At 45.8% G+C, this 12,249-nt stretch overlaps 1 protein-coding gene across 1 annotated transcript in view; it reads right to left on the bottom strand.

Annotated features, from left to right (window-relative positions):
* DNAH10 (dynein axonemal heavy chain 10) overlaps positions 1-12,249 on the bottom strand; it is a 131,301-nt gene that overhangs the window by 42,329 nt on the left and 76,723 nt on the right. The window contains exons 37-46 of the mRNA XM_060193269.1: positions 11,378-11,536; positions 10,819-10,954; positions 9,384-9,506; positions 7,504-7,638; positions 6,890-7,106; positions 5,658-5,777; positions 3,008-3,153; positions 2,513-2,665; positions 1,357-1,617; positions 358-530 (exon numbers count right to left, since the gene is read on the bottom strand). Coding sequence (XP_060049252.1) covers positions 358-530; positions 1,357-1,617; positions 2,513-2,665; positions 3,008-3,153; positions 5,658-5,777; positions 6,890-7,106; positions 7,504-7,638; positions 9,384-9,506; positions 10,819-10,954; positions 11,378-11,536 — 1,623 coding nt within the window. The remainder of the gene's footprint in view (positions 1-357; positions 531-1,356; positions 1,618-2,512; positions 2,666-3,007; positions 3,154-5,657; positions 5,778-6,889; positions 7,107-7,503; positions 7,639-9,383; positions 9,507-10,818; positions 10,955-11,377; positions 11,537-12,249) is intronic.

The following is a 12,249-nucleotide window of genomic DNA, read 5'->3' as shown; positions in this document are numbered from 1 at the left end:
CTAGTATTCATGAGAACTTGTCTCGACCTCAGCTTAAACCCTTTTTGATCTCTGTTCTTATGTCTCCCAAAACCATAAGACTGGAAACAATTCTTTTGCATAAGCTGAGAACTGAGGTCAGCAAAGAGGCCCAGCTGAGGGCTAAGTACACTTGCCCACATGTCCACCTATTTTGCTTCTATCTAATTCCAACCCAAAAGTTTACAAGTCATCATGCCTCAGGTCTCACACTGAATTCTTTCCTCCACGTAACACAGAATGACACATTGACTCATCAAGTTCAGGGTCCTCTGTCTTAAAAGGACAAGAAAAGGCAGGCACCCGTGAGCTACACTGAATGATGTAAGACAAACTCACCGCTCTGGGTTAGTGAGAACTAGGCCGTTAAAAACCCGGGAGAGGTCTCGGAGGTTAAAGATGTAGTGAAACTTGGACGGTGTGGGAGGAAGGTCCTGAACTATGCTTTTGTAAAGCTCTAATGTGCAGGAAGTCAACTTGTCACTCACAGCCAGGATGCTCTCGTTGAATACCTAAAAGATGGGAAAGAGAAGTATCAGTCACTGGATGGAAGGGGAAGTAAATTAGAGTCCACCCACATGATGGAATGTGGTTCAGGCACCAAAAGGAATGAAGCACTAGCACAGGCTACATGGATGAGCCTTGCAAATTCAATGCCAAGGCAAAGGAGCCAGGCACAGAAGACCCCATGTTGCACAGTTTCATTTCCCTGAATGTCTAGGACTGGCAGAGCCATAGTGACATAAAGAGGAGAGGTGTTTGCCTACAGAGATTGGACACCAAGAAAGTCATCATAGTAACAACAGCCGCCAACATCTAATGGTGTCTGCAATGTGCTGGCCGCTGTACCATGCTCTCTCTACACACTTTTCTCCTTTCACTCTCCCCCTTACTATCCCTCTGTTCCAGCAGAGAAAATGCCCCAGGAGCAGAGCCCCAGCAGAACTTGATGTGGTAGGCCATGCCTGCCAAGGCCTTTCCTCCAGAAAAACAGTGAAAGACTGTATGACTGTTTCGTATCAAAGGTGAAGACAACTGGACTATATATTCTCTTCCTTCTTCTGGTTTAGAAGAGAAATGAAAGCCTTTTCCTGGGCCCCCCAAACACATGGGCTGTAGGCATTGGGCCTGCTATTACCACTCACACAGTGGTCCTACAACGCTTCTATCCAACACAAGGCCTACTGTGTATTTAAGACCAAGCTGGTGAGATAGCACAGTGGATTATGCAACAGGCTTGTGCCCGATGCTCAAAAATCCCAAGTTTTATCCACCATAACCAGAGTGAGCAGTGTCCTTATAAGAAAATTTAAAAAAAACAAAGAAGAAACAGGTTACCGAGGTATGGCCTTTCAGGATAGAGGAGTAAATTAACTGCAGCGACTCCTCGGAAGGAAACAGAACATTGAAGACGTTGAACAGGGAGAGGAACCGCGGGTCCACCTCGTTGCGGCCTCCGCCAGCTTTGCCCATGGCAGCAATAAAGTCCAGGTCCCGAATGTTTTTGCAGTTCAGCTCCTTCCCCCGGTCGTACAGGTAGCCTTTTTCCAAAAGCAGCTTCAGCAGGGCAATTGGCTGCTGTGTGCCGTACTCATCCACCTGGGGGTTGTTGTAAAGAAAGGAGAGGGGACAGCAAGCTCACAGAGCAGAAGCCCACCGCAGCCCTGTGGCCAGCTGAACCATCTCCTCTTTCAGTCCCCTGGCGTTAGTTTCACGGAGCTTTTCAGGGTTTGTGATTACACATTCACTGGTAATTTTTTTTTTTTTTAAAGAAGAAACCTGTTTCCTTCACTGGACTGTGAGCTTATGGAGGGCAGACACTACATAAATATCTTTTATCACTGCATAGCACCAACCCCACAACAGACGTTTAATAAATACAAGTTCATAGGATTATGTATGTATGTATGTATGTATGTATGTATGTATGATAGATGGATGGATGGATGGATGGATGGGGATGGGTGGGCAGGTATGTGGATAAGGACAGAGATACATGGGCAGGGGACTAGGTGGTAGTGCATATGACTGAGCACCCGCATTACCATGTGTGAAGCCCCAGGTTCGAGCCCCGACTCCCTACCTGCAGGGAGGAGGTGAAGGCACTTCATGAGCCATGAAGCAGATCTGTAGGTGTTTACCTTTCTCTGTCCCTCTCTATCTTCCTCTCCCCTCTCAATTTCTCTTAGTTCTATCAAAAAAAGATATTTTTAAAGGTGTGTGTGAGGGGGAATGACCATCAGTAGCAGTAAATTCATGTTGCTGGTACTGAGCCCCAGCAATAACCCTGGTGGTTCTAAAAATAAATAAAACAAAGAGACACATGGGTGAGTGGGTGGGTGGGTGGACAATGGACACAGGATGGCAAAATATCTCTCTTGCTGTTTTTGCCATGTGGGTGCAGCCGCAGCCCCAGGGAAAGATGGGCATTTTCACACATGCTCACTCCTCAGACACACAGCCACCCCACCCCTCAGTGACCCTCATGAACTACCTTCGGCATGTTCATGTCATCCATGAACACCAGGAGGCGTTTTCCCATGGGGGGGCCGTACGTGTCTTTGGTCCGTTTTTCCACGCTTGCTTCCAGGCTTCTTTGGATATCCAAGGACGTGGTGCGGGAGGAGAAGTTGACCATCAGCACAAGCTGAAGCAGAGAGAGAGATGGGTGGGGAAGCCACTCTTTTCCCCCAGGCAGCAACAGTAAGGGCATGGCTGTAAGGCTGTATCTGTCTTGCAAATCCATTGCTTTTTTTTTGTTTTTTTAACAACCCAGGGCGATTCTGTATATCCTTTACTATTATTTAGGTTCCAGGGATATAAATATGGTCTTTTCTACTTGGGGATAGAAAGGGGGTTCCATGAAGCAGAAGTGGGAGCAGTGTGAACTTGGGGGTGGGGGTCTTGGCTCGGCTCAACTCTAGCTTGGTGACCCCCAAAGTAATGGACCCTTTCAGATCAACACACATGAACACACAGGAGCATTTACTTTAATCTCTTCATTCTGGCCTTTGAGGAAGTTCTGGGTGGTGGCCGTCTTGGAGGTGCCAGACTCCCCGACCAGAATGACGGGCTGCTTGATCTTCACCATCTGCTCCAGCATCCAGGTGATGCGGGTGGTGTCCACGGTGTGAACTAATGAGTCATCACAGGAGGAGTGTCACACAAATGCCCCCCCCCCCCCCCCCCAGTGAGCATGCAGCAGCCTGGAGCTTTCGTCAGTCTCACACATCCCAGAAAAGCATGGGCCATGCTCAGCGGGGAAGCCATTACAGGAGCCAGACCTTCCGCCTTCTGCACCCACAATGCCCTGGGTCCATGCTCCCAGAGGGTTAGGGAATGGGAAAGCTATCAGGGGAGGGGATGGAATACAGAGTTCTGATGGTGGAAATTGTGTGGAGTTGTACCCCTCTTATCCTATGGTTTTGTCAATGTTTCCTTTTTATAAATAAAAAAAAGAAAAGAAAAAAAGAAAAGCTTGGGCAAAGCAGCCGACTCGTGACTGGGAAAATTTGTCTACATGTAAGATCCTCTTAGGAAGAGTTCATCACTTCCACTATTGTTTTTAAGAGTATGGAGGCAAACTTTACATACTATAAAATGCACCTATTTTGAGAGGATCTTTTTTTTCCCCTTATATTTTATTTATTATTTCTTAGCTAGAGACAGAGATAAATCAAGAGGAAGAGGGAGAAAAAAGAGAGAGAAAGCGAGAGCCCTATAGCACTGCTCCACCATTCATGAAGCTTTTCCCCTGCTGGTGGGTGCAAGAGGACTGAACCCAGGTCCTTGCACATTTTAACATATGTGCTCTACCACATGTGCCACGGCCAGTCCCCTCCATTTTGAGAACATCAGGTTTTTTTTTCTTTCATTTTTTTTTCTTTTTGCCATTAGAGTCATCTCTGGGGCTGAGTGCCTACACAACAACTCCACCATTCCTGGTAGCTAAAAGAGAGAGACCAAAAGACACCCGCAGCAGTGCTCTACCACTTGTGAAGCATTCCCCATACAGGTGAGGACTTGGGGCTTGAACCCAGATCCCTGTGCTTGGTAATATGTGCATTCTTGCATCATTTCTACAGCTATGAAATTAGGACCACGATCAGGCCCAGAACACCTGGCATCCAATTCCAATTAAGATGTGGGATATGAACTCAACTTCTCTGTAGCTATGTCACTCATATGGCTAGGAGTTGGTCTCCTAATCAACAAGTCCCACCCAAGAGGGAAGAAAACCCCAATTACTATACTAGTAATGGGTAACTAGTATAAACCAGAAATAGTCTTTGTTCAAGAATGTTAACACACACACACACACACACACACACACACACACACACACACACACACATACACCACATGATAAAAGACAAAGCCCTAAAAGGATAAGTGGTCATCAGATCCCAGGAAACTAGTACAATTTTGTTGTTGTTGCTGCTATTTTTTACTCTACATGAAAGAAAGTCAAGAGATGTTTCTGTGTTTCCAACATATGCATAAGAGAGAACAGATGGAAAGAAATAGGAAGTGAGTAAAACACATGGACTCCACACAACTTATGTATGGGAAGGACCAATGAGAAACTTCAGGAGTTATGATGTGGAAAGTCTTTTGTTCTTACTGTTAGAAGACATGATGTGACTGTAAATGCAGTTTTTGTTTTGTTTTGTTTTGATTTATTTTGTTGCCTCCAGGGTTATCGCTGAGGCTCAGTGCCTGCACTACAAATCCACTGCTCCTGGAGGCCATTATTCCCATTTTGTTGTTGTTGTTGTTGTTGTTGTTGGATAGGACAGAGAGAAATTGAGAGGGGAGGGGATGATAGGGAGAGAGAAAGATAGACAGACACCTGCAGACCTGCTTTACTGCTTGTGAGGAGACTTGAACCAGGATCTTTACATCTGTATAGGGTCAGAATAGAGGATTCATTCTGTAGAATAATTCAGCCCCTTTGTCATCCAGACATCCAGAGGAGGACATTTAAAAATGTGGCTCAAAGGAGTCGGGCGGTAGCGCAGTGGGTTAAGTGCATGCTGCGCAAAGCACAAGGACTGGCATAAGGATCCGGTTCGAGCACCTGGTTCCCCACCTGCAGGGGAGTCGCCACACAGGCAGTGAAGCAAGTCTGCAGGTGTCTATCTTTCTCACCCCCTTTCTGTCTTCCCCATCTCTCTCTGTCCTATCTAATAATGACATCAATAACAACAATAGTAACTACAACAACAATAAAAAACAAGGGCAACAAAAGGGAAAATAAATAAATATAAAAAAAATTTTTTAAATGTGGCTCAAGACAGAAATGTCCACAGCCACCACCTTATAAAGTGCCTCTGCTCCAACCTCTGTGAGGAGACGCAGAGACGCAGCCCCATGTCACTCCCTGATCCCACTGAATCTCCTTTCTGGGGACAGAGCTGAGAACCACAAACATGTGAAGATGCTCAGAGACAGCAGTACTTACAAGGAATCAGAAGTATCACCCTTGTGGTAAGATCAAAGACTTGCTCTTGTCCGTTGCTCCCAAGCAACAACACTGGGATTCAGAGAACCAAGACTGTGGGATCTTTTTCACTTCCGCAGGGAAGAACCACATTCTCTCAAGCGAGGGAACAGGGTAGGAGGTGGTTCTCACTTACCCAGGATGTCAATAAATTTCCTCTCAGGGAGGTGGACATACTCTGGGACTAACTTATTCCATGGTATCCATTTCTTCTGCATGGAATCAAAATGAAAGTCGTACAGGGTTGGAAGGTGACCTGTGGCAGATAAAGGCATGTCTCACTCTGTCGGAAGACATGGAAGTCCACCATCAGGTCTGGATTTGTGCTTGAAATGAACTAATGCTCCTTGTGCCCTGAATGGCAACAAACCTGGGTTAGATCCATACTGAAAATTCTGAACATATACTGCCTAACTGCTGATGGGTACTTAACTGAACTCCTTCTCTGAGGCAGGAAGCCCTGGCTCTGGCTCACAGTTGGTGGTGGGCTGGGTGGGGACAGAGTCACTGCAGGGTGTTAAGCTCTGTGATGGGGAAATACAGGCTTTTAGCTAGAATGGTAGGGCCAGGAGAGATCCAAAAAGCAAGCACTGGAAGTAGAGAAGTCTCGTTCCACCTCACTCCTCTCTGTACCAACCACCTGGCCCCCAAATAGCTGCCTCCCAGCCAGCCCCACCATCAGGAAAACTTCCCAAAGAAACTTCACCCCAATGGAGACATGAAAAATGGCTAATCCTCACCCTGGAGACATAGGGGAGAGTGGAAGTCTAACAGGCAGAAAAGGGTATAGAAACAGATGACAGTGCAGAAGGGGGGAATGCAGAAACTGGGCAGAGGTGGGGGGACATGTAGAGTGGGCTGGTGGGATGAAGTCAGAAGGTTCATAGGGGCTGCACAGGGAGAGCCTGTGAGCCATTTCAGGGTTCTTGTTCTCCACTCCCAGGGAGTGGGGAGTCTCTCAGGTTCACCCTGTGACAGGAGACAGGGTCAGATTTGCTTGGCCAAAGAGTAGTGTGGCTGTGGTAGGGAGGTGAAGGGAGGGAGGTGAGAGCAGAAACAGGGAGATCTGTTACTGAGGCTCCTGCCCTGCCCAGGACTCCAGGGCAGAGATAGAAGGGCTCTGAGAATGGGAGAACAAATGATTCAAGAGGTACTGCAGAGACACAGCTGACAGAGCAGGAATAGGTCACGGCAGGAAGAACGACCAAGGTCACGGATAGGAAAGATAAACACAGGTGCTCCCAACATGACATACGTCCCTGTGGGGAGACCTGCGTGGGCAGAAAGGTGGATAAGCAAGGTCATTTCCACTCAGCCCTTAAACGAAAGTATTCCGAGCAGGACAACAGGTTGCATGGGGTTCCTTACCTGGCAACTCCCCAGGCCGGGCCCAGACATCTTCTGTATCAACAGTGGGCAAAGAAGCTACACGCTTAATACATTCATCAAATTTTATCCTCCCATCCTCCAGCAGGGCTGCCCCCAGAGAGCAGTACAGGGCCTCTAGGAAGTAGCACTCCAGGAGATCAATGTCCTCCATTTCTCCTTCCAGGAAGGCATCCAACATCTTGGTTAACTGAGTCACCTGGGTCACAAGAAAGTACCTGGGTCAGCCCACATATGTCATCACCCCCCCAAACCCCCCACCCCGGATCAGATCTGGCCCCAGAATCAGGATAGATAGGGACATGTGGCCCGCCATCTTAGATCAAGGGAAATGGAGCCCACGGTCTTGCACACAGTCACAAAAGGAAAGGCCAGGGAGATAGCATAATGGTTATGCAAACCAACTCTCATGCCTGAGGCTCTGAGGTCCCAGGTTCAATCCCTCACACCACCATAAGCCACAGCTGAGCAGTACTCTGGTAAAAGAAAAGTTTCAGTGTCTCCTTTGTACACAGAGTATCTCACTACTCTTGAAGCCCAGTGTGACGCCATCTTGAGGGAAGCATTTCTTTCTGCTAACAAGGACGGCTGCTCACCATGTTTAGGTCTGTCTGAGGAACTATGGTCTTCAGTTTCTCTCCTTGTCTGCCATCCACTATTCCTTCCACAATCATGTCAATGAGATAGGGCACATATTTCTCAAAAAGAGTATTTAAGTAATTTTGCTCCATCTAGGGAAAAACAACAACACAGAACTCCAAAGTCTTTTCAAGGATTCCTTTCTATCAAAGGAAGCTGATGGGGAGCTGTTCTTGTCAAAAGAGAGGGGCAGAAACATCTGCTGGTGAATGATAAATGTGGCAAAGAAGTAAACCCTGTTAAGTGAGATAAACTCAAAAGAGGATGAAGATGGGATGATCTCAATCCTGGGCAGAACTTAAGAAACAAGAACAGAGAGGGGAAACACAAAGTAAAACATGGACTGGTTTGGTGTATTGCACCCAAGCAAAGGACTCTGGGGAAGGAGGACAGAGAGGGGTGTGGGAGGGGGCTTTGAAGTCCTGGTCATGATAGTAGCAAAGGACCTAAGTTGGTGGTGAGAGTGTTTTGTAGACACCTATAATGGTGAGATGAGAAACTGTGCCCATGTGTCAACAACTTTACTGTAAGCCATAACCTCCCAATAAAATGATAGAAGGAGGAAGAGGAGAAGGAAGAGAAGGAGGAGAGGAAAGCCCTGCTACTAGGGCCTTGTGCTTGTGCAGATGGCTGCTCTTTACAATGTACTTTCATTTCACTGTGAAGAGTTTATTTCACCACCATAGAGTCTCCATGAAAAGTGGGCTAACAGGTCCCCTCAATTTCTGAGAAAGGCTGATTGTCTCAGAGTTGAAGTGGCCTGGCCAGACTCACTCGGTGCAGAGCACAGCATAGTGGAGAGAACCCCCTCCCTACGCAGGTATCAGGGACCACCAGTGATTGCACGGGTCCTTAGGAAGCTCTCGCCCATAGCACAGTGCCAAATTCCCCTTGGTGTTCCTGGTTTCCCGTTCACCACCAATCTGGCAGCCCTTCCAGATGCACACCCAGGTCTCCTGAATCCCTTTGAGAATGTGGCTGTGAAGCCCTGGGTGTGGTCAGGTCTGCAATATCTGTATCTTTCCATGAAACCTGTTAAGATGAGACAAGCTTCTGAGCAGCCATGTGATGTATCACATGGCTTGAGGTCAACTGAAGCCATCAGATCTCAGTCACGTACTACATTCATCTAATCAGCAAAAAGGGGGCTGCTGGGCACCTCCTTGAGGCGAGACGTGCAACAGTGAGGCTTAGCCGGACCAGGAATCTGGCTTGCCATCTGATTTTCTGATTAATTTTTTTAAATTAAAATTGTATTGGGACAAAAGGTAGGCCCATTCATCTACCATCAAGACTCTCATCCCACAGCGACAAAGTAGTTACAGAAGAAATCACATGACCCACAAAGCCTAAAATATTTACTCTCTAAATTTTATGAAAACAAACAGACTGTCAGTTTCTGGTATGGACTAGCAAAACTGTTGCCGATAACACCAGCTGTTAATTATCTGGAGCTCTAATAAGAATGTCTTTCACATTTTCACCCAGTTTATTAACAATTAAATTTAAGCTCAAGATCAGAGAAGCCTGGGGAGACAGCACAATGGTTCTGCAAAAGACCTCAGTGCCTAAGGATCTGAGGCCCGAGGGTCAATCACCAACACCACCATAAGCCAGAGCTGAACAGTGCTATGGCCTCAGTCTCTCTCCCTCTCGCTGTCTCTCTCCCCCCCCTTTTCTATATTTTTCTTATTAAAAAATAAATAAAACTTAAAAAAAATCATAGGGAGGAGAAAGTCAAAGGCTGGTCTTCAGTGATAAACATCCCTCTGGGTTTTACTTATTCAAGGGAACATGAACACTAATAACTGAAGTTCATTATAAAAATAATCTTTACCTTACTCTGTATCCCATTAACCCATTTTTTCCAGTATGGTTGATATTTCAAGTTTTTAGGATCCACATAAACCATTCCACATCGAGACACGGTTGCAGGGGAGGCATACTGTAAGTCTCCAACCTGGCAAGTAAACAAAGGCAGTCATGCCCACAGCTGTTCACCATGGTAATACCTGACTAAAGGCCTTTCCTGAGATTTCTAATTTGAACACCTAAGCTGATCATAGAAAGATTTTTTAAAAATATTTATTTATTCCCTTTTGTTGCCCTTGTTGTTTTATTGTTGTAGTTATTGTTGTTACTGATGTTGTCATTGTTGGATAGGACAGAGAGAAATGGAGAGAGGAGGGGAAGACAGAGAGGGGGAGAGAAAGATAGACACCTGCAGACCTGCTTCACCGCCTGTGAAGCGACTCCCCTGCAGGTGGGGAACTGGGGGCTTGAACCGGGATCCTTATGCCGGTCCCTGCACTTAACGCCATGTGCGCTTAACCCGCTGCGCTACCGCCCGACTCCCCATAGAAAGATTTTTATACACTAGATACACCATTTAAAATTTTTCTTATACTGGTGAGGGAGATAGCATAATGGTTATGCAAAGAAACTCTCATGCCTGAGGCTCCAAAGTCTCAGGTTCAGTACCCCCCACCAACACATTAAAAATTTTCTTATACTAGACAGTTAATAATTTATAAAATATCTGTCCAAAATAGAAAAATATAAAGAATAAAATAAAGTATCCAAGATTCTACCCCAACAGATAAACGTTGTTTGGGAGTATTTTCCTTTCAGCCTTTCATCTTTATTTTTTTTTTAAACAGAGTTGAAATCAAATGGTATAAAACCAGTACATGGGTGTTTAAACTAGTAACATTAACATATATGCCTCCATCTCTTTTTTCTATGAAAAAAAAGACAGAGTTCAGTCAACTAATAGCGAGGGAGGGAGAAAGATAGACACCTGCAGACCTGCTTCACAGCTTGTGAATGATCCCTCCTGCAGGTGGGGAGCTGGGGCTCAACCCTGCATCCTTGTGCATAATAATATGTGTGCTTATCCGGGTGCACCACTGCCAGACTCCCTGCAGTATATGTTTCTATATTCATAATAGTGTAAATGCTACTTATTGGCCCGATTCAGCAACACAATGTTTTGAGGAGGGGGAATAGGACAGTGGTACAAAAGAGGAAGCCTCCCCTTAATAGCCACCAGTCACTAGATAAATATAAAGTTTACAAAAGCAGTAATAACACACTAAACATGCCACTTGTAGATTCTGTGGTAACCAAACAAGAAATAACTCAAGAGTGAGAAGAAGTTGCCTCTGCTATACAGTAGAGAGGGAGGACTGTGGAGACAAAGAGTTGTGCTCACTGTAAAAATTTAATTGAAAGGAGAATATATATTCAAAGTGGTTTGTACCACTACTTACCTCAAAGAGAAGAGCACAGTGTGCTTGAAGTCGAATACGCTCACCATTGGCCAGGGTCAACAGCTTGTTGTCATCCATCACAGAATTCATGTTTTCCACCCACAGAGCATCTACGTCACCATCAAATAAAATATACCTGCAGTCACCAGAGAAAAGTGAGTCCCAGGTTCTAGAAGACTCTCCAAGACACTCTGCTGCCTTTCCTTGACCCACTTTGGGGGGTGGAGGGATAACGCAGCCTGAGCTGGTGGCTGAGTCTAAGGGCTCAAAGTCATACAGTCCAAGTTCAGATCCCTGGACTGTGGGCAAGTCCCCCACCCTCCCTAGCCTCAGTTTCCTCAGTGGCAAACTTGGAACAATCACAGAAAGGAGTATGACTGAGATAGTGCAGAAAAAGCACTGACATGACAAGAAAATGCCGATCCGAGCAGAGCCTTGGACCTGGACTTAAGTCTGTTGCTGTGCAAACCTGAATGGACAACACGATATACCCTCTTGCCTGTTCATAATGTTTCACCAACTACCAGGCTACATTTTATTTTCTTCCAAAGATACTCACTTCCGCTCCTTCTTATCTGTCGGCCTGTTGATCTCCCTAAAAATGTTTGACAGCACCCCATCTGTCCAGTCTCGGGTGGTGGGGTCCAGGATGCCATAGAGTTCTATCACACTCACAGCTTTGGGGTTCAGGATATACAACTTTGTCATCGTTCCAAGTCTAAATCAAAGCAGAAGCTTTAGATGTGGTGCAGGCTGGCTAAATCCATTAGGGAGACAAGTTAGGGCACTGATGCAGAGGACTCGATGTCTGGACTTTTGACCACAGCACCACTCAGCTCGGGCTATTGGTGCCAGGACTTAACCTGGGACTTCTCAAATATAAGTCCAGATAGCATAATAGCTATGCAAAGAGATTCTCATGCCTAAGGCTCCAAAGTCCCAGGTTCAATTGCCCACACCACCAAAAGGTGGAGCTGAGCAGTGTTGGGGGTGGGGGAAAGCCTCTGTGAGGCCATTCATTGTATTTAACTCTTTGACTTGAGTTAGATGTTTGGGAATCTATCCAAAATTTAAAAAGCAGTCAGACAAGCTTCCCACTCACCATTCATGGTTTACACCAAATGAAAGCATTCCAACCCAAACAAAGGAGGTTTGAATTGGAAATGTTGTGGGCTCCATAGACTGTGTAAAAATACTAAAGTCACAAAGGGTATAAGGCCTTATTTGGACTTTTGCTGAAGGACCAGGATCTACTGCTAAGGAGAGAAGTGAAAAGTTAGAAGCTCTTTTTAGTCAAAGGCTAGTGTCCTGGCTAACTTTAAAGGACATCAAGAGAACATGACTCAAAGAAGTTAATTTTCAAGATAGCTAGATGAGATAGTTTGTGAAAAATTCATGATCTGAAGCACAGAAGTGCCACAGCCTTGCCTT

The sequence above is a fragment of the Erinaceus europaeus genome, chromosome 6 (assembly GCF_950295315.1).
Source record: "Erinaceus europaeus chromosome 6, mEriEur2.1, whole genome shotgun sequence".
NCBI lineage: Eukaryota > Metazoa > Chordata > Mammalia > Eulipotyphla > Erinaceidae > Erinaceus > Erinaceus europaeus.
The sequence above is the reverse complement of the archived record's forward strand: the minus strand, read 5'-3'. Positions and strand labels throughout refer to the sequence as shown.